Consider the following 24976-nt stretch of genomic DNA (forward strand, 5'->3'; position numbering starts at 1 on the left):
CAGTCATAATTTGCTGTACCATAGAACTATACCCATACACTGTCTTTTCTGCTGCGTTCGGCTGCGAAAGGCTAGTCCTAAATACGAGACGGTTGCCCAGTAAAGCTATATATTTTAATCGAATAGGTTTTTGCGTTTTATATAACGTTCTATACAATGCAATTTTGTATTTAGTCGATTGGATGTTGCTCGTATGGATAGCGGAATTCTGCACTCGTCGTCTTCTTATCCTTTTCGTTGTATATTTAAGTTAAATAATTAACTTCCCAACCGTATGGGTTTCCCAGTTGATGAATTTCTTGATATTTTTTGAAAAATCGACGATACGAAAAATCTAGTATCGAAATGGTTGCAGAAGAGCACCATTTGGTCCGGTGGAAAACTTAGCTTCATCTCACAACATACTCCTGGAATACACGAGTTTTTATTCCTTTCGTTAACGTTATTTCTATTACTGCTTAGCATTTGACGACGTTCTTTCTAAGTCAACACGGAAAAGTGGTCGTGTGATTCAGGCTTCGTTGTGTTGTTCAGTCTTTGTTGTGTTGTTAGCGAGAAAGAACAAGGCGTTGAGAAGATGATCTGGATGGTGAGATCGGTGACTCCGTGGAAGAGGCGCGAATTCGAGGGAGTTGAGTGGGAACTTAAGTTGACTGGGAATTTTATTTTTATTTTTTTTTAATTTCTCCGCTAGTGAGTCAGACTGAGACTAGGGATATGGAGTTACGCAAACGTCGTTATCTTCTCTCGCATGTAAAGCGGCGACACCGACCTCTTGTCTCGACTAGAGCTCGCATCATTTGCATGATGTTGCTCTGGGAAAGATAAACTCTGCGCATTCTTTGCCTCATGTAACTAAATCTTGCTCTAGAGGCGAGAAACTTTCATGAAATAACGGTTCTGTGTAACTATAAGATCCTCTGGTCTGCCATTGCGGATACTAAGGTTTCAAGTTCACTTGGGATTGCTGTTGCATTCTTTATTGCGTCAGCCCTACCCATAAATCTCACGCCACTTTCATGTTTTGTTTTCCAAAATACGTTAATATGGATGATTGATTGCGTATAGATTGGGGCGTGGTTCTCAGGCCATGTATTTAACAGATTGGTGTAATCGAAAAAATCAACGCTTCCACTGCGTCTTTGGCCCCTAGGTACTCTCTCCTTTGGTGCTACGCATAGAAATAAAGTAAAACTGAAGTCGAAAATTGTGGCCAAATCGTCTCAAACTAGGTAAGGTTATCTTATTCTGATTGCTTATTTTCTGTTAGTTCTAGGGAAATTTGGTTTTTGACGTAGCATATCAATATTCCGTGGTTTGTTTAGTGTTAAATTTAGTTTTACACAAGCAGGTTTTAGTTTTTGGTATCTGTATTCGTGACATCCAGTTTTTTATAATAAAAGCGAATCGGATGCTAATGTCTGATTACGGACGGTTACAAGGTTTCATTCACTGGCATTGGGTCATATATATATATATATATATATTTTGTCTTCCAATACTCTGAGGTGGCCCTGCCTCTTATACATGGCCTGAACCGGCTCTCGTTCTACGGCGTAATTTCTCAGTTTTTTTTGCGCGTCTTGAGTCGTAGGAGCCCGGTGTTCTCGTGCCCAACCGCCTCTTGAGCGTCCCTTAACCGTCTCCCTCATTGCCTCTCAACTCCGAAGATGTCCGAAGACAACGGATTACGCGAGACAAGTCGCGCATCCGGTCCCTCCACCTTATTCTTCGCAAACGCTCCAGCAGGGGGGTCCCTCCTTACGGTGGGGCCCTGGAAGAAAGTGTTCGGGGCACGAGGCAAACTGATGGGGTGAGGGGCGTGGTAATAGGGAGTAGGGGGGGGGGGGGTTGGTAATTAGGCCGCAGTCAAGGATGGAAGAGGCACCCTTAGGATTTTTTTCGTTCGTATTTTCATATATTTTTACCCTCCGCGACATCGGTCATCTTGGTACGTGCCACGATTATGGTGCAGTCGAGCGGCACGCTTGGTTCCTCTTGTGGAACGGCGCGTGTCTCCTTTCATTTGAGGGTGATTAAGCCCCGATGGCCAACGTCTTCTCTGGCCCTGCCCCCGCCGGTCTGAGGTCCCCACCTGCGGGTCGCCGTTCTGCCCTCGTGAGCCGACATCGTTCCTTTGGCGACCCGCCCCCACGCCCCACCCCAAGGAGTTATCCCTCCTAAAGGTATTCTGCGGATTCCGTCGCAAGCGCTGCGTCTCGTCCGTTGATCACGCACTTAATCCACCAGACTTCCTTCCGCGCTCGTGTGTCACATTCTCTGCACTACGGAGATGTGGTTCGGTTCCCCTCGTAAATCTGGAAGATTTCCGGTCAAATTTGATTTTGTCCCAGTTAAAAATTGTCCCCTCTTCCGTGACAGCATACTTATCAGGGTTCAGATTGTACTGGACCTTTGGTGGTCACCTATTTTCATTCTTTAGCCCTAAGCGAGTTAGCTATTTCACTATGTGATAAAAACGCAGTGGTTTTCACAAGTAGGTTTTTCTGTTGAATATTTGTCCGCGTAAGTTTGTAAAGTGTGTACCTTTACCTTTAAGATAGAGGGAAGCTTAGTTTTTGACGATCAATTGGAGTATTTAATGGAGACCTCCAATCCCATATTTTCTTGGGTCATTTGGGATCATCTATTCTATTAATATTTCTAAATCAGTTTCCTTTCTACCTCGTCGACTGTATCCTTTTCCTATTCCATAATCTATATGATCGTGGCATTCCTTACTTGATCCAGTTAAGTCATTCTGCAACGTTTTCTCGTGTAATCTCTCTCACATCAGACGTCAGTAATCTGTATGTTCCTTTCCTGATTAAAAAGGAAGGTCAAGAGTGAATTGGAGACAGGGATTACTGAGAGCTATGGTAGCAAGAGGAATTACAGGAGTCCTGTGATGGAGAGAACTATAAGCTGATGTCTGTGTGTACAGGCTTCGTCTGATGACATATGGTTTCATAAACCTACCGCCGAAAAGTGGTTTTTGAAGTAATCTCGGTAGCTCGGCGATTCTGAGTAGCTGTTCGGGAAGCAGAAGGTGCGTGGTTCGGTGCGTGGTCAAAGTGAAATGTTTTCTATGCGTTTTCGGCCATCATTCCGTCTACGCGCCACCACTGTGTCGACTTCATGTGTTCTTTCTCTATATTTCACCTAACATTTGTATTTACGTTTGTATTTTCGATTGTGGCGACCTGGGCGATTTTTATTTTTGTTGTGATGGACGTTGAATAGAAGTAAAATAAATCAAATAGAAGACGAAACAAAGAGAAGCGCTTGATGTTGACAGCGAAGGCACGGAGATAAAAATTATGGATCGGATACGCACCGAAAAAAAAATTCACCTGAATATGGGAGTATGTTATTTGTTTAGTCGTTGATGATGCCCGTATTATGTTATGTAAGTGTCTTTGGCGATGTCCCTCTCACCGTTGGGTCCACCTTTCACGCGTGCTCCAACTCGTCCACGCACATTCCGCTACCGCGTAGTTCCTCGGGCGGATTCGTTGTGTCCCGATGGGAACTAGTTTCCTCCCATCATGGCCGAGATGATGGTCCCTCGGCGAGATCATCCATCCCCTCCGCTCTGTTCCGTTTTGAAAGAGGCGTCCCTTTCGGATGGAGGGACTTCGCAGGTGACGTTGGGGGGAGGGATGATGCCGTGCGTTCCGAACCGAGCGTGAAGCAAGTACACGCACCGCTCATATGTTGCGTCACCTCGGAAGTGGGGCCAAGCGGAGGGCCTCCCACATTATGGGAACCCTACTTGTAACCCCGCTACACTGCCTTCCACCCCTTGGGTGGACTTGATCGGTGGACCTATGCTCACGATTTCGATGGCGAACTTGATATCCAGTGTCGAAGATGATAAACTAAAATACTTGGGTCCGTAAACGATCCTCATTGCGGGATTTAGGTTTTCGTCCGTGATGATCACTACGCTTCCTACTTACGTCAACTATAGTGTGTGATGTAAGTAAGTACGGGAAGCAGTTTCAATATTCTCTTAAAATTATGAATGCTAATGATACCGCGTTATCGATTATATTTTTGGCTTTGGAAAGGTAAATTCCCAATCTTGCTTAAACCTCCCTTGATTACGCCACCATCGTGAAAGCTAGTGATGAATCGATTTTTAATGTGCTACGTTTTTTTAAGGATTTTTGGTTGTCATTTGATGCGAGTTAGATTTTATTACTGGTTATTAGAGCCTAAATAGTAGCTGTTATTGTTCCGTAAGACTTTATTTCCATTTGAATGGAGCGTAAAATAATTATTTTTCGCCTGCTAGCTTTTTCTCAGGGTAAACAGAACGAAGAAAGATTCTATGGTGCTGCAGTGAACGTGCAAACGTATAGATTTTTTGTACTCGAAAATTCACGACGATGTGTATGCATTAGTCAGCAACCGTCGAAAGTCGTCGCAAGTTGTCGTAGCCTTATATCGATATCCAAAAGGAACATCCCATAGTCGAAAGCTCGAAACATTGGCGACGGTTTCCACTGATCGCACAAAGCCTGTCATGTTCGGAATCACCGATAGCCCGTGCCCGAATCAGCAGCCAATCGCGTCCATCTCCCCTTTCTCTTCATTTCCACCGCGCTTCCCCTTTATAACCTTACGGCCACCCGCTCCATCTGCAGCCCCTACAGTTTCCCCCACCCACCCCCTTCTTCATCCCTCGTCGCCACATGTTCTTTGTATGACCATCCAACCAACCAGCCCCTCTCCCCCAGGTCACCGCCCCTCTAACCCTGGTCCCCTCTCTTCATTATGCAGATTCCCTGTCCTTCCCCTCCCTCCCGAAAGCTTCCCACCGTGCACCTCCTCACTTCTGTCCTTTTCCCATGTATGTATCTCAGGTCCGATTCTCTTTTTACGGCCTCTCAAGCGTAGTGGATGATGGGGGGCACTTTGCCTGCTTGCGTCGCAGTTCCTTGCGAGGTGCCCTCCTCACCTTCCCTCAAAATCCCCAGTGGGCCCCTCGAGACGGTCCGACCCTCTCTCCGCTTGCCTTTTGGCCATGGGTGCTGCTGTTTTGAAAAGCTTCGAGTTTGGTGGAGGGGGAGATGCGATGCTGGAATAAATGGGCGTCACTTTCGTAATCTCTTGAGTTTCCTATTACTCGCGACGTCATTCCTTTATTCCATGGGAATAAAACTGCTTTTAAGGGGCTAGGGTACTTGTTGGGGATAGGGTCTGTTTCATCATAGGTTTTTGGTTCCTTCGTTAATGCTGAGTAAGCTTTCTACCATGTGGGTTACTTATTATTTTGCCCTATTATTATTTTGTAAATAAGCTTCTACGTTCACTTCCAAGTTTTCATATGCCCGTCTTTCCAGCATAGGCAACCTCGTGCTTTTCCTGGAAATAGGAAATAGTTTTCCGTAATTTTCCGTCAATTAATGACGACAGAAAATTAAATTCATGCAATTATTTGATAATTTATTGCATTCAAATCGTATTGAAGACTTTCCCATGGTCTATTCCGATTTATTCTTGTAAAGGAGATAGAGGCAGTGTATTTTGCTTCGTTATAGTTTATCAGTTGCATTCATAAAGTAAGTAATCTTGGTTTGCGGTTTGGATGGGCATTATGTATCTATTTCGTTATTTTATATGGAGAATTTTTTAAGTTACGGTTTTCATTTATAAAGTATGCATATTTTAATTATTTGTTTATAATTGACTATCATATTTGATTATTTTCTCTAGGAATAATGACAACATGAATGGTTTTTCCTATTTTTATATACTTAACGTAATCTTCGTCTTTGTTCACTCATGTGAATGATTTGGATTGTGTTTCTAAAATTCTCGGAAAAATATTCCAGTAACTGTAGTATTCATTTTCCACTCCGTTTATTATTTCGTTTCTGGCGTTGAAATTTAGTTGGCCATTTTTTAAAATGACGTTTCGTTTGAGCTTATGCAGTGGTCACTAAAGATGGCCTGAGTGTAGTCATTGGTGCATTTTATTGTTATCATGCGATTCCGATGTGTATCATTGAGTTTTTTTTGCGCAGGCGGGAGGAAAAGCCCCTCCGCTTAGTGTCCTTGCTACCGTGATCTTCTGATGATGCGATCTTGGGGAATAGCTGTCGAAATTTTGACTGTTTCTCTCGTGTAGTGACTCGAAGTTGTATTGTCATTTAATATTCGTGCTAAATGTTTATTATACCTTGCGCTGAAAACTTTTTTATACATCCACTTCACAGTTTGTCAGCAACTCGAAATTACTTTTGAATGAAAATTAAACTATGTTTTTCCCGGATGGACTGAGAATGACGCGGAGCGTCGAAACCATTGTAGTGATCTAATAAATATTTTATGTGGGATAACAGTTTAATTTTCATTCAATATGAATAAATTCCATAAATTTACGCCTCAAACCATCAACATCGAAATTACTTAGTTTCAGCTGAGGCAGCGTCCGTAGCAAAGATGCCACATCTACGCTCGAAGAGTCTAAAGAAGAGATCAGGAAACAGTGGTTGAAAACATTCGTGTGGGCGGTGTCACTCTATGGCTCCGAATTTTGGACCATCGGAAAAAGAGAGCAGAAAAGAATATAGGTCTTCGAGCCTGGTGCTGAAGGAAGATGCTGATGATAGTTGGAGAGATGCGGGGATATGTAGAAAAATAGGAAAATAAAATACACTATGTATCACTGTATGCCAAAGAAGAAAGAGGTGGATTAGTCAGGGACAGCAGTCACGTGGGAAACATAGTTGAAGAAGATACCGATGCAAAAGTCCTTGTTGTAAAAAAGAAAGATACCGGGGAGAAGAGCCTTAGGGAGGCAATAGAAATAGGATGGAATTGGGAGAATATGTGGGCTGCGGTATATCAATCAATAGCAAAAAGCAATAGCAATATATCAAAAGCAATAATTAGGATTGCAATACTGTGTATGTATCATTAAATTTAACTATCGTCGTATGTGTAATTTAGAGGGAAAGTTTAAATTCCTGGGAGTAAATTTACGCCCTTTCCCGTAATTACTTTTCCTTTTAGGGAATCCCGTTTAGGGCACCTTTTGTCAGTCTTGCACGCCTCCTCTGGGTTGCGGAGATAGCGGAATCCGCCGTGTTTGCCTCAACCAAACGCCCTCCGGGCGTTGTTACGAATCCTCTAGGCGCCTGATGGCCGAGGCCATCCGGGGAGCCCTCCGAGAACCTAACCTGAGTGACTCGACCCCACCTCGGGATTCCCTCTCTCGCCCACCCCCGCCCCTAGTGGAACCCTGTCCGCCCATTATCCCTCTCCACCCCCTCGGTCTACGCACACACATAATGCCATCCCCGCACCCTTTACCCTATCTCTACCCCCCCCCCTTTTCGCCGTCCTCAATTTCTCCATGCATGGCTGGTAGAGCACGGCTGGCCTTATTTCCGGTGCCCCTGTGTCGTCGAATATCCTTCCTATGTTCGAGTCCCTTCGCCTGTCTGTTTTTTTCCTATCTCTTCTTTCCTCATCCTGGGCTCGGGTTCGGACGAATCATGGGTGGAGTCTCAGCGGATTGCGTTCACCACTAAAAGCGGGACATCCGGTTTTTCTTATCGTTTCCTCTTTGGGTACGCCTCGACGGTATTCTGAATGTACGGATATAATTACCGAGCGACGAAGTCTATTTCGTCGAGAACACTTGTTGCATACGCGTAGTATTATAGTTGTGAATTCTCCAGCTGGGGTTCTATTGTTTTTTCCGTAATTAATTATGTCTTTTTGTCCCTCTTTCTTCAGTCCCTCATTGCGTTTTTGGGGGTGTTTCGCCCCAGCATGCACTATTCTATGCTGCTGCATTTCAATTTATTCTGCGAGGTCATCGTTTTCTTTTCGGTATGATGGCACCTCAGTCGATACGACTTATGGTCCCGATACGTCTTGTTCGCGCGTTGACGTCACCTTTTCGCCTCCTCTCGATCTAATTCTGATTTCCTTTGAGACAACGACCATCCGTTCGCTTTGGTCGCGCCTGTGACAAAAGGCGCCCATCTTTTATCTCCACCCCTTCTCTCCGCGATAAAGAATCCGCCCCCACCCTTCCCTTCACACGTTACATTCGCCCCGGGAGACAGCTGTCGCCTTTACAGCGTTGGGGCCTGATAACGCCCACATGCGGGGAGTTTGGTTGTTTTCCTGCCCCCTCTCCCCTTGCGCATTTGCACTGGCCGGTTCTGCTTTCCTCAGGCCCCCCTGTGGAGCTCTGTCTATCATGCCGTGCCGATTTCATCCCCTCGAAACCCCTTCCCCGCGTACTGCGCATCGTCCATACTCCACCCACTCGGACCATATGTTATATTTACTCCTGTTTGCTCGCGCTTCTCTCCCTGTGGATTACAATTGGAAAACGCTGTGCCATGATCGGAAGCGTCCCTCGTGAGGTTCTCTGGATGAAACGCTAACCAGACTGTGCGATGAGGTATCATTCAAACCACCTCAGAAGGTTTCATGAATGGAATAAATATGTACTCATACGATGTGTGTTTAGACAATGACAGAACTTAATTTTTAAATTCTCGCGAGTTTGGAGATTGTCAATTATTTTATTATGTTGGTGTACATGCCTCTGAATTATGATTACATTTTCGGCGGACTTCATTGTTTACAATATCAGCTAAGGTTGTTTTTTTTTGGTTAAGGAGTTATTATTTATTTATTTAACACCTTAAGGCCATTTTTTGTCAGTGTTTTATGAGGTATGCGATTGTCGGCTCACTCCATATGGCTTGTTAGTGAATTTTTGGCCAAAAACGATATTGTACGATTTTCTTGCCTTCATATTCGCCAGACATGACTTCTTCTCTATTTCCATAGATAAAGAGAGCCTACGTCGTCGTCCGATGCCGTCGTTTTTAAAGCATAGAAGACATTAAAAGAAATCCCTGTCGTCACTAAAGGCAATCACAAAGATCGAACTTGAGAAGTGTTTGGAGAATTGGGAGAAGCGGTGGCACAAGTGCATACTATCGAATGGGGGCTATTTTGAAGGCGACACCATTTATGTAGACGGACAAATAAATGAAAAAAATATAAATAAAAAGCCCCTTTATTTTCTGGACACAACTCGTATGCATGCTAGAAGTTTTACCATGCGTTAATTCGTCATCTACATCTACATAATGCCCTGTAGGGTATTTGGTATTCATCACGCTCACCAAATGGTTATCAAACATATGCATATAGTAATTACAGTATGAACTAAGCATCCGTGCTAGTGCTTTGAGTATTTTTTTAGAGCGCATTGATAAATGCTTTTAAATTGGTCTTGTTTCTTCGATTTGTTACCTGCATAATTTCTACTGTGTAAACATGCTGTTTGTATTTCGTGGTGTATGTGGAACTCTCGCCTACTCGTGGATACGTGCCGTGAGCGAGGTACAGCTTAGAGATGCCCTTTTATGGGACTTCACTCATATCCAGTTCCCTATTGATCTTGTGCTGGGTTGTAAAAGAGAATTCCCCTCACTTTCTCGCGGTCCTTCCGAAGCTTTAGGTTGGCTTAGGGGCTGGCTTAGAGGTTACCGTCTCAGTTGGAGCGAAGGACCCACAGACCCTCTCCTGTTTACCTGGCCTATTCATAGCTGTACATTTTTTTCGGATCTCCCTCTGCACAGTTCCAGGAATCTAATTTTGTTCCGATTCTTTAAATTCCGTGTTGTTTGGGGTTGCGTCGAAGTTTCTAAACTTCTTTACTTATTTGGTCTAAGTTCATGAGTGGTTTATCTGTTTTCCAAGTTGTCTTGTGATTAGACTTTGTTTTTGTAAACTATACCTCAGAAATTTTAATCACATGTCATCATCATTTAGAGATAATGCCCAATTATTTATTTTATCCCTAAGGAAGGTTTTATGTTCATCTCTCGAGATGTTCGAAAGCTGTATCTAAATGCTAGGATAATGTTACATTGATGCATTGTCTTACGGAATTACGTTATCTATGGATTCTGTCTTCGGAAGTTTTAATTAATGCTTTCTCATCTTCACCCCCTCCGTACATTTTGTGTGCAAACATTGAGTAGAACGTTGGTACCACGATTGCCTGAAACTTAGCTGTTGAAGCCGATGTTAGCTGATAGTTTATCTTTCGGGAGACCTGTTTATTCATGACATTGACTTAGGTGTAGTCTTGGCTAGTTTAAAATTATTTTATGTACAAGCGATTACCAAATCGTTGGATAAGTAAGTTAGTCTTGCTGTGTTTGTCGATCTTTTATAGAGGTTAAGTTATACGGATACCAAGGGCTCTTTATCATCCTGCCTCATCTGCTTGTTGAAGGGCGCATCTTCTGTTATCATCTTTATAAATATTTGGAAAGTCTACCCATTGTTATAAATTTCTTTGTTTTGTAGGTGAACGCCGTTGTAATTTCTATTAGTTTACGGTTGGCATGCTTGGTAGGAGACGGAATTTTTGCCTATAGTGTACTATCTGTGGAGATGGTTATTCCGGAAGACAAATATAAATAATCATTTATCTAATGTTATCTAACGTCGGTATTACCCTCTTGTTGTAAAGTGCATAGGGGTCCCCTTTGCGGAGGCCTTGTGGAAATGCAGACGCGGAAGATGTTTTTAAAATCCTCGTCTATCTGAATGCTGCGGTATCCCTCATGTGTAGTTTACTCCCGTGGCATGCACGGAAGTGTTTGATTTTGAGTTGTATGTTGAGGAGACCAAATTTATAACACCTTGAAAGGCGACTTTCGTGAATTCGCAGTATGATTCCTGTCCCGCGTCTTAATTATACGTTCAGAGCCACCTGCAGAGTGTTTGGCAGGGTTTGATTTTTCACCAAGGTGCTTTTACTTCGCTGAGTGACTTTATTCACTGTCTTACAATCACCCTTGAAGTGAATCGCAGGATATTATGTTGCGTTTCATGAAAATAAATTTTCAAGCATTATACTATAGCATACCCCGCCAGACCCCTTTAGGGCGCTTGTCAGTGCTTGTTTTTTGTACTCAACGCACACAACGGCAAATGCTACGTATATTTTCATGGCATCCTCCTATTCCTTATGCTGGTATCGTCATTGAGAAATCACATTTTGTCCTCAATTGGGTGATGATTCCTCCAGTCCATTCTTTGGATTTACGCTAATGCCATGTAAAGATCCTGTAAAAAGTCGTGCGTAGCACTCGGGGCTCCAGCAGCCGAACGCAGGGAAAGAAATCCGGGCGACCACCGTCAACAAAAGCAAAAAGGAGTGGTCAAGTCCACGCATTCTTCCGCCCCGGCCCTCCCCCCTACTCTCTCTTTTCCGGCCCCCTTCCCCCTCGCTTCAGGTACCCTCCTCTTCGACATTCTTCTCCTCCCCGAGTGTGGCGCTTAAAAACCTTCTTAGCGCGAAAAGCCCAAGGAAGTGCACGTCCTCCACATGCTCCCGACGTTCGCTCTCAAAGCTGGGACCACGGATTTAATTTCGCCGTTCTCGCGATATCGATGGATGTTTTACCCTTCGTTAACATCGTTTCGAGACCTTTTTGTTCGAGATTCCGGCCTGCGATCATACAAGTGTGCAAGATAGAAGTGCCATAGTAAGAAGAAGGTTTTTGGTTTAGGTTAAGCAGCTATCGTCGGCTTTTTTTCCGGACGGAAACTTGTGGAGACTATTTTGTTCTTTTGATTAGTTGATGCCAGTGTTATCGTTCATGTTGGGTTGAGTGTAAATTTTTATCTTGTGAGCCGCCGGACGTAACCAGCCGCCCGAGTCCTAACCTCCCAGGCTGATTTCGCGCGTTCGGCGAGTCGTGATTGTGGAATTTCGTGCTTTGCGGGTGATGTAATGTGGGGATTATCCTCATGACCAAGAGTTAAATCATCACAGAGGGAAAATTTGCATTTGGTTTGTAAAGTTTTTACAGCCAAGACTATTGGGCCGAATCTGCCGTAGTATATGCAGTCTTCACCGATTCAGTAATAATTTCTGCGACAATTCCCTTATCTTCCGTGATTACTTCAGCTATGACTATCCTCATAGTTTTTCGTACCTATGGTTTCTTTACACCGCAATTTTTTATAGTTATTTTAATATTCTTACAGAGCCCTCTCCTTGCCGGGGGGTATTGGCGGCTTCCGCCTCTTGGGGCAGGTGTTGATGGTCAATCTATCGCCTCATTCACTCCCCAGCTGTGCTCACTGTTAGGACCTCACAGTCCTTCGCGCCTTTCCGTAGAGTTGGAAGAACTTGAGTATGTTACCGATTGATAATGGATCTTGCTACGCAGTCGGTCGCCTCGTGTAAAGATTCGTTTTCGTCGAACTGTAAAGTTGTTTATCGAAAGCCGCACCAAAAATCGATGACGCATTAAAAGGAATTCCAAGGAGAGCTCTTGGCATTTTATGGGCGGAAAATTTTCCTTCTTATGTCCTTACTTCTGCGTACTTTTTTCATTTTCTTGCTTCGATTCCTCGATCATTCAGTGACGCCTTCTGAACCATCAATTTTTAAAAGCTCTTGTAACACATGATAATGTTGTTGTGGGGAGAATGTGGAAATAAAATGAAAAAAAAATTCAGCGTGTAATGAAACGTTTACCGATTTTTTTCATTTATTATCAATCATGTTAGTTTAGTGAGATGTAAGTTTTCTAATTTTATACTTAATTTTCATTTTTTACTCCTGATTGCTAATAAAAGAACTTAAGTATTAGAAGTGTAAGGTGTTAGCATTTCCCTTGTCTGAATGGACTTCATTTAATATGTGTTTTGAATCTGCTCTTATTGAAAGCTTTTTTTGAAATGGAGGCAGTTGTGAAATGATAACTTAGAGCCATTGCATGATTAGTTCTCTAAACAGCAATAGCTCGTACAACAGCACCCTTTGAAAATCGCATTTGGTTCATAGCATGGTGTTTGTTGAATGAATATTGTAAGAAACAATTAAGAAGCTCATCTTGAAAAGTTATGAAAGCTGTTGCAGTGAATGCCATGATGTATTTACTGCTGTTTTATTTTTGGATCATTGCTCATAAAATTATCATTCTGATTACTGCTGCATGTTTAATTAGTTGCATATGCTACTCACTTTACTTAATGTTTTTGCATGTTTCAGGTTTTCATTAGGTTGAGTTTTCCATTAGTGACTAGATTAATCTGTTCACTTTTATCTGTGTTGTCTTATAATTAGTTCATTATTTTCATGTTAATTTTTCTTGCATTCATGTTTCTCTTCTTTTCTTACCCAGTTCTCGCTCAGGGTACGACAGTTCCAGTGATGAATTTTCAGATGAGTCTTCTAGTGCACAATGTGGTGTACCTGTGCCGTCAGGTAACTGGGGGTCTGTGGAGAGGCAACATGCTTCAAACAGCTCTCTGAATCATTCTACTAAGAAAACTATTAACAAAGGGAGATGGACAAAAGAAGAGGTAAGCAAAAGAAATATTCATTTTATCTTATTGGTATACTTTTTTTAGCCTATAATGTCATGAAAATCCTTATATATTACATAAGTTTTTCATTATTTTCTGAAAAACAATGAAAGGCATCGAAGAATCCAGCATATACTTCATTCTACATTAGCTGGTTTTATATTTTAAGAATGCTGCATTACCTCTTAATGAAGGAGTGTGTTATCTCACCCTGAGTAAACTAGTTGGTATTTATATTTTTTCTTTTTTAGGACATGAAATTGAAACTTTTGGCAGAGGCTCATATGGAGCATTGGGAGTCAGTTGCTCAGCATTTCCCAGACCGTTCAGATATACAATGTCAGCAGCGTTGGACCAAAGTAGTTAATCCTGAATTAGTTAAAGGCCCATGGACAAAAGAGGTATATTTAATGCTTACAGTTTTTATTATAAAATGTGTATTGCTGCTAAATTAGTACTTGAGTGTGGTTGACTTGTGCTGAGTTTTCTTGTATTATCTTGCATTTTTTCTTTAAATAGTTCAAAAAATTATCCTTGCACTAATATTGATTATATTTCACTAATGGTTGCTAATTATTGGTCACTGCCGGAGGTTTTTTTGTCTTTTTAAATACATGAAAGGGAAAAACTTGTCATTCCATGTACCATTTTTTTGCAAATGAATTTAAAATGTATTTAGCACAGTTTTGAAAAACACAGTTTTCATTTTTATTAATATTAAGTGATTTATATATTCCGCAAAGTTTCGCCTGGAACAATCAGTTCTTTAATAAATTTCGTCATTTTTTTATGCTTATGGTGAACCATCATTACCAGTACCTTTGCTTTGCAGTCAGGGTATAAAGTTGGGAATTATACGTAGTCTGTCCCTGAATGCTAACAATTGAAACTGTGTGCTGGTGAAAGTTAACTGCTATATATCCTGTATTGTAAAGCGGATGAATTTTAATATATATATTTTGTTATTGTTATATTTTAATCCCATATTAGGAAAGCCTTATTTTCTGGTGTTAATCGGAAAGTATTTGCTTTCTATTTCTTGATATTTGTTGATATTAATTTTCATATGAGAGCTTGATATTCATAATTTTATTATTTATTTATTTAGACTTGTTTTGTTTGGTGAAATCTGTTTGATACTTGAAAATAAGAATCCTGCTTTTGGATGACTCTCTTCTATTTTTTATTTGATTCAATCTTTGCAGTAGCTATTGCATATTTCCCCATACCATTTATGCTTTTACTTTTCTAATGGGTGTATATATTGTTCTTAGATGCTGTGTAGTTAAGAACCTTATTGCTGTATTGCATTGAAATGTTTGCTTGTTTTCTCAGGAGGATGAATTAGTGGTGGAACTTGTGGGAAAGCTGGGACCTAAAAAATGGACACTCATTGCTCGACACTTGAAGGGGAGAATAGGGAAGCAGTGCCGTGAGCGATGGCATAATCATCTCAATCCAGAAATAAAGAAAACTGCATGGACAGAAGAAGAAGATAGAATTATATATGAAGCCCATTGCCAGTGGGGAAATCAATGGGCAAAAATAGCAAAGCTATTACCAGGGAGGTTAGTAAATTATTTGATTTCAATTTTGTGTTTGTAGGATGCTATGTTCACGTTTGATAATGGCATTTTCATGCAATGTCCTATACCAGTGGAGTAAATTAACATTGTATGTTGTTATAGGACTGACAATGCCATCAAAAATCATTGGAATTCTACAATGAGAAGAAAATTTGAAGTTGACGAGAATGAATCAAGCGAGACTGGTCGTAGACGAGGAAGAAGGGGCTCCAGAAGGGTAACGCCTGTCGTGACGGCATCGCCTCTCCCTGCTGAAATGTCCCCCCTTGCATGCGATGCTGAGGATTCACAAGGAACCACCAACACAGATTCACCAGAGACTCCTGGAATGATGGCCTACATTGGGATCAAGGAGAATCAGCATTATGATGTAATATTCTTTTACGTAAACTACTAGTGGAGAGCTTGCCAGAGTTGTTCCATGACAGAAGATAGTTGAGAATGTTTGTGACTGCATGTGTTGTTTCACCATTTGCAGTCCTCTTTTGAAATCCCACAACCTCGTTTTTGTATATGATGTTGTCACTTAAATGGAAATGGAAATCTTCAGGAATACCTGGAAATGTCCTTTCTTTTGTTATCTCCCTTGAGGGCATGCTGAACCCTTTCTTAGATAATGCTTTTGTTTATTTCTGGTCGTAGGTGTTTTCCTTTCAGACCTGGCTACGTTGCCCACTTAACTCGCCTTATCTGTCATGGTACAACTCTGGCTGGCTCGCTGGTAGAGTGATGAATGAACCTAATTTGACATGCCTTGCCAATGTGCTGAGCTTTCTCTTTTTTTCTTTGCCAGAAGGATTCATGGTCGTCACCGGAATATTTTGAAGCCCCTGGTAGTGTCGGGAGTGTCTCCGGCAGTAGCAGTGTAGGCTACCAAATCACGGGTTCAACATCTGTTGCTCTATTACAACCTAGCCAGGTCAACGTGTCTGGCAGAACTGTTCTTGCCCAGACAACTAACCTCGATGGCTCTCAGAAGTCGGAATTAGGTCTTCTGACTCCTGTGGTCATCAAGCCTGCTCCTGCCCCTCTGCCTGTGTCATCATTCATGACAGCAGCCTCTCCAGGCTGTACATTGCCCCAGACACTGTCAAACATAACCAATGTGGTTACAACTACGACGGCACCCAAGGGCCGTTTAAAGACAATTGATGGAGAAAACTTGAGGATAGCATCAAATGGAACTCACACCATCAGTGAGGAGAGTCAATATACACAGTCACCTCAGCCAAATTTCTTCTCCCCGATGAAGTGAGTGTGAAATCTGAATGCATGCCATAAAATTTTGATGGCATGCATTATATGGCATGATATACTACTATATACTTGCTATGGGGCAAATTTATTACCTTATCTCTGTTAGCAAAGTAGCATATAAAGTGGAATTGTGTAAAAATTGAGGAAGATTCTCAATTTTTGTTTATTAATGCTATATACCTAAAGCTATTTTCCCTGATTAACTAATGAAATTTTGCTTCATTAAGAAATGGCAGATCTAATGTTAAATTGTATGGCCTTATTTTTTCATATTCTTAACAATCACTTAATTTTTGAAGTCATGGAAGTATTTTAATTATCTGGGTTAAATGATTGTAAGTTTTTTGAGGTAATATGTATGCTTTTGGATGCATCTTGGTGTGGAATAGTTCTTACTGTAAATTTTGACTGCCACAATGCTTCCTCAATTGGTGTGCAACTGAAGTATAGTGGAGGTTCTCTGTTCTTCAAGTTGCTATGTATTTCTGAAAATGCAATATGAAGTTCTTTTGGTACATTATTGCTTTTTTTCTTTCAGGTACCTAGACATTGATGTTCTAACTGAAAGTCCGTTCAAAATTCAGTCAAGCTCCGAGGAAGGTTTTAATGGGCTTGGTGTTCTTGACTTGGTGTCTGGAGTTTATTCTTCTCCAGACAAAGCTAAGTGCTCTGAATCTCTCTTAACCTCTCACAACACATCACCTGGTTTGTCTACCCCCCCTCCTAGACCTTTTGTGTCTGGTACCTCTGGAGAAGTACATCCACCTTCTAGGAAGAGGCTTCATGTTGGTCAGTATTTTTTATAAAGATGTAATAATGGCTCTTTTCTGGAAGAACCTCATTTTTATGCTGCTTAACTTGTATACAGGCTATTCATTCAGCTGTCAGTCCGTGAGCAATGACGGAGGAAATGAGGATGAATTGGTTCCAAGTCCAAGTACGATAGCTAACAGTATAGCTGCTGCTAATGCCAGTGAAAATCGTACTGCGCGAACAAGTTGTGCTGTAACCCCACCTATTCTCAGGCGAGGGCCATCGAGGAGGCGAAGGTGTCCCGTCAGCTTATCCAAAGATCGGTCAGGGAGTGGAAGTTTGGTGAAGTCATTTAGTTCACCCTGCAAGGATATTTTGAAAGTAAGTTAATAGTTCTGCCCTAATTTTCACAGAGTCATCCAAACAGAATTGTTTCATGCGTTATTTATCATGTACACATGAAAATTCATCTAAGTAAAAGATAAATTATAATGAAACTGATTACCATTAAGTTTGAAGTTGCTTTTGTTCATGCATGCTCTGAAATATGGAATTCTTGGTATCTATGCTAAATATATTATGAATGTAGGTGATTTCTTTTCACCATCGACATATTTTTAAGGTATCTCTAGAGAATGGACATTCATTTGAAAAAAATCTTGGTTTTGTTGCCTTGATTTGCATAATCAGGTTATATTTACATAAAAGCTATTTTTCTATCTACAGAGATTGACTGCCTTTGTAATTGTCAATTTATTTGTGCCCTTCATTTGTAATGGTGAAATGACTAACTGGGCCCTCCACTTGTGGGAAAATATCTATGCTCTTGCTGGCGGAGAAAAACCTCCTCAGTGACATTTGAACCCGTCACTCGTTATGCTAAGGAGACTTAACTTACTGCCACCATTGGCAGCAATAACTTCTCCAGGATTTTATCTGCATTGTTTATCTTATTATAGGACGGGAATTCCGACTCTTTTTAAGCATTTAACAACATACATTGGGCATTGGTTATTTATTAAATATTTACAAAACTGACTAATTTCTTCATGGTTTCACTGTCAATTTTTCATTTGTGCTCTTAAGGATGTATTTAAAAGTTATTATGATGAACATTTTATGAATGGATGTAATTTCTTTAAGTGAATCAGTTATTCATTTTTAAGGTACAACTAAGAAATGGCAGCTATTTGAAAAAAAATCTATATTGTGTTGCATTACTATAATGTCGTCTTTACATTTATGCAATTTCAATACATCCAACACCACTTGGAATGCGAGCAAAACTGACTTTATGGAATAAATTTAGACTGTGAAACCCAGAAGAAATTGAGTCGTATGAACAATACGGTGGAAAACTTCTCGTCAATGTAACAAAGTTGTGAATCCTTCTATTAGTAATGTGTAATTGTTATATATATATTGCTGGCTTCTCAAAGTGAATTGAAAATGTTTGCTCATGCACTCCATTTGTGTCTTACTTTCAGACATCCCTGCCCTCTAAGATCACCATCACACCCCTCTCCCCTGTCCCTCATACTTCCCAGTTTTTCCAACTCCCCACCACTCCCATCAAATCAGAGACATCAACTCCCATCAAGCCCTTGCCTTTTAGTCCCTCCCAGTTCCTCAATAGTCCCAACCTGTCCTTTGATGCTGGGATGTCGTCCACGCCACTGCACAGGCTGGGCAGTAGTCGGAAAAGGGCTCTCCATTCTGACAGTCCTCTGAGTACGCCACGTGTTTCCCGTCCCTCTCCCCCCTCCTCTCCTCTTGTTCAACCCAGTGACCCTGTGATTCAAGACACAGTGAAGATAGAACAGGAAAATGCTTGCACGCCAAAGATTCGTCGTTCCCTTGTGGAGGCCACCCCACGTACCCCTACGCCTTTCAAAAATGCCCTTGCTGAAATGGAGAAGAAGAATGGTGGGGTCAGATATACCGTAAGTTCATCCATATTTTCATTAATGCTTATCTTTGGCAAAGTTTATTATGTGATACATGCAATATGGGTGTATAAATGATGCCCTCTTATAAATAAGTTGTTTTCCTGGGCAATTAGCTGCTAATTTGATGGTATTTTAGCTCCATTGATGAATTTTGGTTATTGTTTGGCGATCTGTTTTTATTTTTTCTTGGACAAACATTTTTAAATAATGGCATAAACGTTTGGTAAAATTATATGGTATTTGATGCATTTGTGTTACTGTGCTTACTAGGGGATTTGTCTCATACTAATGCAAAAAGAAGTTTTGTTTACTATGAAAGTTTTAATTGGTGGCCAACATCAAAGATTACTACTATGTGGTGATTGTAATTCTTGATGTCACTTGGTTTTTTATGTTGTATAACCAGGTCCACTCCTCCCCACTGTTCAGTATTATTGAGTATGATTTCTTCATTGTGGATTCATAGATTGTGGTCTTATATTTGTTATCAGCATAGCTTATGATGCATAATTTGGAACCAGATCTTTGAGAAATTATTTAAGCATGATCTGTGGGGAAGAAATTCCTAGAATGAAAGTTGAGAGGTTGAAACTGTGTTGGGACTAACTATTGTCGTATCTTAAAAATTGAGTGTGTATGCTGGCTGGAAAAAATTTAATTGTTAGTTTCCATGAGAAGCTGATGCTAGGTATTTGTCTTGCTTACATTGCAGCCTCAGACACCTACCAGACTGGTGGAGGACTTGACAGAAATCATCAAGAAGGAGCAGCCTGATATCTCCAACTCCCACTTTGAGACTGACACTCCGACTAATGTGCCCTACCCCAATGGAAACAATAGAGTAAGTGATTTTTTTTAGTTTTAAGCAATTGGTCTTGAAATCATATAGAATAGACCATGAAAATATGAGGTGATACTGGTCTTGAAGCCTCACAACATACTTGAATTCATTTGGTTTTCATTGATTGAATGGGACACACTTCTTTAGCTTGAGTGGAAGAGGCTTATTCAGACTGATTATTGTAGATAATTATGTTTGTTTTAAAGTTTATCATCATATGTCACCTTTTAATCACCAAGCTGGATTGGATATTTATGAGGTTGTGAGCAAATGGCTATTTTTTCAAGTACAAAGTGGACTTACAGATTTCATGAAAATGTTAACAGATCTTTTGTATGTTTAGTGTTTTACTTTGTTAAGTTTTGTTTTAAGAAATACTTGGCAGAATTCGAAGCATGGGCATTGCAATCACAGAGACTATTGTTAAAGTAAAATTAGAATTTCTACTTGATAAATACTTCTGAAACTTTTGGATCCACTGCCTCTCACTAGAATTGTCAAATTAATGTTAACAGTTGTGTTTACAGCATCATTTTCTTTTTATAACTAACCTTAATCCCTAGTTTTGTCATATTTCCCAGCACATGCCACTGAAACAGACGACATGTATGAAGTCTAGTCTAGTTTTTTGTGTCCTTTCACAATTATTCCAAAGCTTAAGGTGCTTCCCTTCCGCTACCAACCTTTTTTTATAGCATAGAATAATTTAAATTATGCTGCTGATATTTTTAATGTCTGTTTTTGCTCGAAAGCTATCAGGCATCAGACTAGGGCATCCATAATTTAGATTATGCAACCCACATTTGATGATGAAAATTTTGCATCTGATTGTAAGATGATCCATCTTTTCTTCAGGAGTAGGTTTAGAAAATAAAAGGTCTTGTCTTAGGTTCGCGCACATTTGGTAATTACTTTTATTACTTTCTTAACTTATTTGTACCCGCACTGGTTGTTGGCCTTTGATCAGAGTGAGTATTGCTATATTGCAGCTTTTTTTAATGCAAATTTGAAGGATGTGTACAGTTTAGGAGCATTGTTCGTATGAGAAAATGGAGTGGACCTAATATTTGTGTGAAATCTTGGGAAATATCCTGTGGAGGAGTTTGAAATAGAAGTTTGGCATAATTGCTTTCACTTTCTTCGATCGTTTTACAGACTGGTCTTCAGGATAGTGGCTATGCAACAACTGTCTCAAGACATGGTCATACCATGACATCCCCCAATTCCACCATATCCAATCTATCTCCAAGTGGAAAAGAAAATGCTCTGCCCTCCAGTACTAGCTGTGGTGCTAGGAATACTGGTACAGTCAGGGAAGGCCGACGTGCCCGCAAAGCTTTAGCTCAGGCTTGGGGCACTCCAACCAATGTTTCCGTTCCAGGTGTCACTGACAGCTCTTTTTTAGAGACACCGGTAAGTCTACCCCTTTTATTTCTGTATGAATTTGCTCTCCTGATTATAGTAATGTTTAATATATTTGAAGAGTATTGATAGCGAAATATTCCATAATACTGTTCGAATTGCACTGTGATTAGGATGTAGCTAATTACATTTGAAATGAAATTATCTCTATGTATTCTACGTTATCCCAATGAAATGAATTAGGGAAGGGATGAGGGGGAAAATTATTCTTAAATTTAGAAATGAAATGATTTTATTTTTCGCTATCATTCTCTGGGTTTCATTGGTTCCAGTTCTCAACCTGTAGTATGACCCAATCTGTTTTTCTACATTGACCGAGGTGGATTTTACTATGTGACTGATTGTGCTTTGTTTTAAGTACTTTTTCGTCGATGTTTTGTCATGTCACTCATAATCAGCGTGCAATAGCTTCTCATCCCCATTTTTATCTTCCTTTTATTCTCCTCCTTTTTTTCCTCCTCATTTTTGCATACTATCTGGGTAAGCATACACTCTTGCAACCCACCAATCTTCTCTTCCTAGATAATGACTAGTGAGTAGTTTAAAATTGTTTAGGTTGTTTAAAGTCTTTTCAATGTCACTAAGTTGGTAATTTTCATTTCCATTGAAGTTAGAATTTACTGAAAAAAGGGTTATTACTGGAAGTATCTCCTTTTAAAATAGTGAAATAAGCTCAAGTGTTATGTCTAAGTGACTGGATAAATGTCCTCAAAAAGAACTAAGTGCACAGTGGTATGTGAAAATGCATTACTCTCGGCTTAATGTGTAACCTTGTGAATCAATTCCAGAGCAAATCATTGGCTGGTGATACATCTGTTTTATTTTCGCCACCTTCCATAATGAGGAATCCTTTGGAAGTGGAAGCTCTCCACTCGACGGAAGAGCAGCGCCATCTGAGGTCAGTCGTCAACACAGCCATCTTGTCCTCCAACTTGGCCTTCCCCCTCTCTCGCTGTGCTGCATCCCCAGTGAAGGTAAGTGGCATTCCATCAATATCATTGGATTAGCAGCTGTTGTATTTATAATGGTTTTGAGGGGCCATATGAAAGACAATTTGTGATAAGCATTATTAGTTAGTAAGGATGGGGCAGCTCCTTTTTTGTCAGCTTGGTTCTTACTTCAGTTCTGAGTTCCAGTTCTGATTTGTAGTCAAGAGTTCCAATGTGATCAATTAATTCTCAAAAGCTATGTATAATTTTTATTCGGCTACTAGAACAACTGCCTGAAATACCTCATCAAGTTATACCTCAAGTGAATTGATGGGTAAAATCACTCTTTTAGAAGTATTTAATTCCTAAAATATACTGAAGAAAAGCATACTCGTTGTGTTATGTCATAATTAATTCGGCAATGATTCTTTTTTGCTCTGGTTCCGACTGCAGTTCTAGGCTCGAGAAGCAGTAGAACTGAGATCCTAAGAGCTGCACCAACCCATCTCTTTCTTAGATTAGAGTGTAAATGATTTGTGTGTTCTCTTTTTCTGCTCTCATGGCTGCTGGACTTCAGTAAGCAAGTAGCATAACGCTGTAAAAGTTATGTCGTCACAAAGTGCACTGAGATTAAGAGTATCTGCACATTAGATAACTATAAAGTGCAAATTTCATGTAGACTATGACTTTTTGTTAGAAGTATCTGGCAAATTGGGCAGCTAGGGAGTGAAGTTCAGCACCCATGAATTTCTAAACAGGGTATAGTGGTGCTGAAAGGTAGCGAAAAATAAGGCCTGAATCACTTAGCCAGACAAATTTCATCTGTAAAGGAAATGGCTCAGTGATGACATAACTTTTCAGAATATATAATAGCCACAGTCACTATCTTTATCAACACTTAACCCCTCCCCGTAAACTGCTATCACTTTCACCTACAAACAGCCAAATAGATGGGTACAAAAATACTACATGAATGGCAAGAGAGGCTATCAAAAGAAACTTACAGCAAACGCTACCCTTAACTTGGGCAAGGTGATGTCAAAGAGAATTTTCCCTTCTACAATCTGTGGAAGCTCGATATTCTTAATCATTTCCATAAATAGTTTACTGTAAGAAAGGGTTACTGATGGCAATAGTTGATTTATATTGTAAATACCTTGTTTTGAAGAAAACCATTGCTTTGCCTTTATCATGAAGTGAATTGTTGGCAGAGATGACTATTTGGTCTCAAATTCCTAGAATGTAATACAAGCCTTTATTTAAACCTCATCTTGTATTTTTTGAGGGATGGTCAAAAAGTTATTAAATTTGGTAAAAGGCAGTATTTGCAATACATTTAATCCATAAATTGCTGTTTCAAAAGGAGGACTATAAGCCCCCCTTGGATATCCATTCGCAATAAATAAGATGGTAATTTTTTTTTGGACCCCCACTATTGCGGGGAAGTTACCCCCTCCCTGCTTAGCCCCCCCTTGTCCCTACTCTGCATCCACCACTGGTTAGTGGTAACAGCAGTATTGAAATTGTCATTTAGATGGCCTATGGTCTAGTCATTTAGATGCTATCCCTGTTAATGTAGCATTCATGACTTAATTCGGGGAAGCATGACTTCAAGTTGCTATTATTATTATTATACATCATGTTTTCTAAAAGTTATGGACTGTGTGTGTGATTTTTCTCTTTTTTCCATACCTTGGCTTTCTTTCTATCGGTTATAATTTTAGCATATGTCTTTGGGTTCAGTGTCTCAGTGAGTGTTTTTGTTTCTTTGCTGGAACAGAACCAAAGGAATCCTGTGGTGAAGCGAATTCAGTTTGAGGACAAGCCAGCATCTGCTGCCTCTCATGGTGATGTGGTGTCTTGCAACAAGTCTAACCATCACCTTCCAAAAGTACGTTTCCCACTAATAAAAAACTCAGTCAAATGTTTTATGTCTTCGTGAAAATGGGCTTAACTTGGTTTTCATTGAGTTTAGTTCCAGCACTAACCCTATTTTAATAAGTTTGGCCTAAATGGATCCCTCAAAGTCTTGATTGGATAAGAATTATTTGATCCACTGTATTGCTCTGTATATGCACCCCAGTTATTATTTTTGAAGAATGATCTTTTTTGGCAGCCCAGGAAGTTCCAAAATATATTCTGTGATGCATACATTTACTAGCCAAGTATCCTACCTTCCTTCTGTCTTCCTTTAGCAAGTAATTATTTTCTCTGTTATTGCATTTCGGGGTGCTGGATAAATAGGATGTCTCATGTGTTAGTCCCGTATTTGGCTATTTTTGCTAGATTGTGTTTGTGTGTAGAAGGCTCATGTATTGTCATGATGTAGATATTTTCGTCACATTTCTCTCTTGGTATTTTGAAATAACTTTACAGTCAATCATGTATTGCCAGGGAGCATGGTGGCCTAGTGTTTTGAGTACCTGGGTAGTAATTGAAGTTTCCCAGGTTCAAATCCTGGGTGTAGCCTTTGGGTACCCTTGATAAATATCCTCGAAGTGGGAGGTGGCCCAGAGAGAGGAACTGGACCCTCTACCCTGAATTTGTGTTATTCACATGCATACTCAAAAGATACTTTTTCACAACCCAGAATTTTGCACAATTTTTCTCTTGCTTGCAGTGACACGGAGGTAGCGTTAGAGCTTTTAGTCGGTAGTTTTCATTTTATAATATGGCAAGAAGGTGCATTCTTTAACGGGCCAATAGCTTTCAGGCCATGAGGATCCTTGAAACTTAATCAATTCAGGGGAAATATTCAGAGCAATATAGTAATATCAATAAGTCATTGTATGTGTTCCTAGACCCACACTGTGGTTTCTTGATTTAGATTGTACAAATATTTTCCTCACTGTA

At 40.4% G+C, this 24976-nt stretch overlaps 1 protein-coding gene across 4 annotated transcripts in view; it reads left to right on the forward strand.

Annotated features, from left to right (window-relative positions):
- LOC124157175 (chitinase-like protein PB1E7.04c) overlaps positions 1-24976 on the forward strand; it is a 42658-nt gene that overhangs the window by 15241 nt on the left and 2441 nt on the right. For 2 of the 4 annotated variants that reach the window (XM_046531706.1, XM_046531705.1), the window contains exons 2-13: positions 13203-13383; positions 13638-13787; positions 14722-14954; positions 15075-15342; positions 15766-16223; positions 16768-17018; positions 17098-17363; positions 18470-18925; positions 19644-19772; positions 20928-21185; positions 21983-22168; positions 23904-24014. In XM_046531706.1, the coding sequence (XP_046387662.1) occupies positions 13203-13383; positions 13638-13787; positions 14722-14954; positions 15075-15342; positions 15766-16223; positions 16768-17018; positions 17098-17363; positions 18470-18925; positions 19644-19772; positions 20928-21185; positions 21983-22168; positions 23904-24014 (2947 nt within the window). Of the gene's footprint in view, positions 1-11366; positions 11553-13202; positions 13384-13637; positions 13788-14721; positions 14955-15074; positions 15343-15765; positions 16224-16767; positions 17019-17097; positions 17364-18469; positions 18926-19643; positions 19773-20927; positions 21186-21982; positions 22169-23903; positions 24015-24976 lie in introns of those variants that run through there. The other 2 variants (XM_046531702.1, XM_046531704.1) reach the window with 2 other exon arrangements.

This window comes from Ischnura elegans, chromosome 4 (assembly GCF_921293095.1).
Source record: "Ischnura elegans chromosome 4, ioIscEleg1.1, whole genome shotgun sequence".
Lineage (NCBI taxonomy): Eukaryota > Metazoa > Arthropoda > Insecta > Odonata > Coenagrionidae > Ischnura > Ischnura elegans.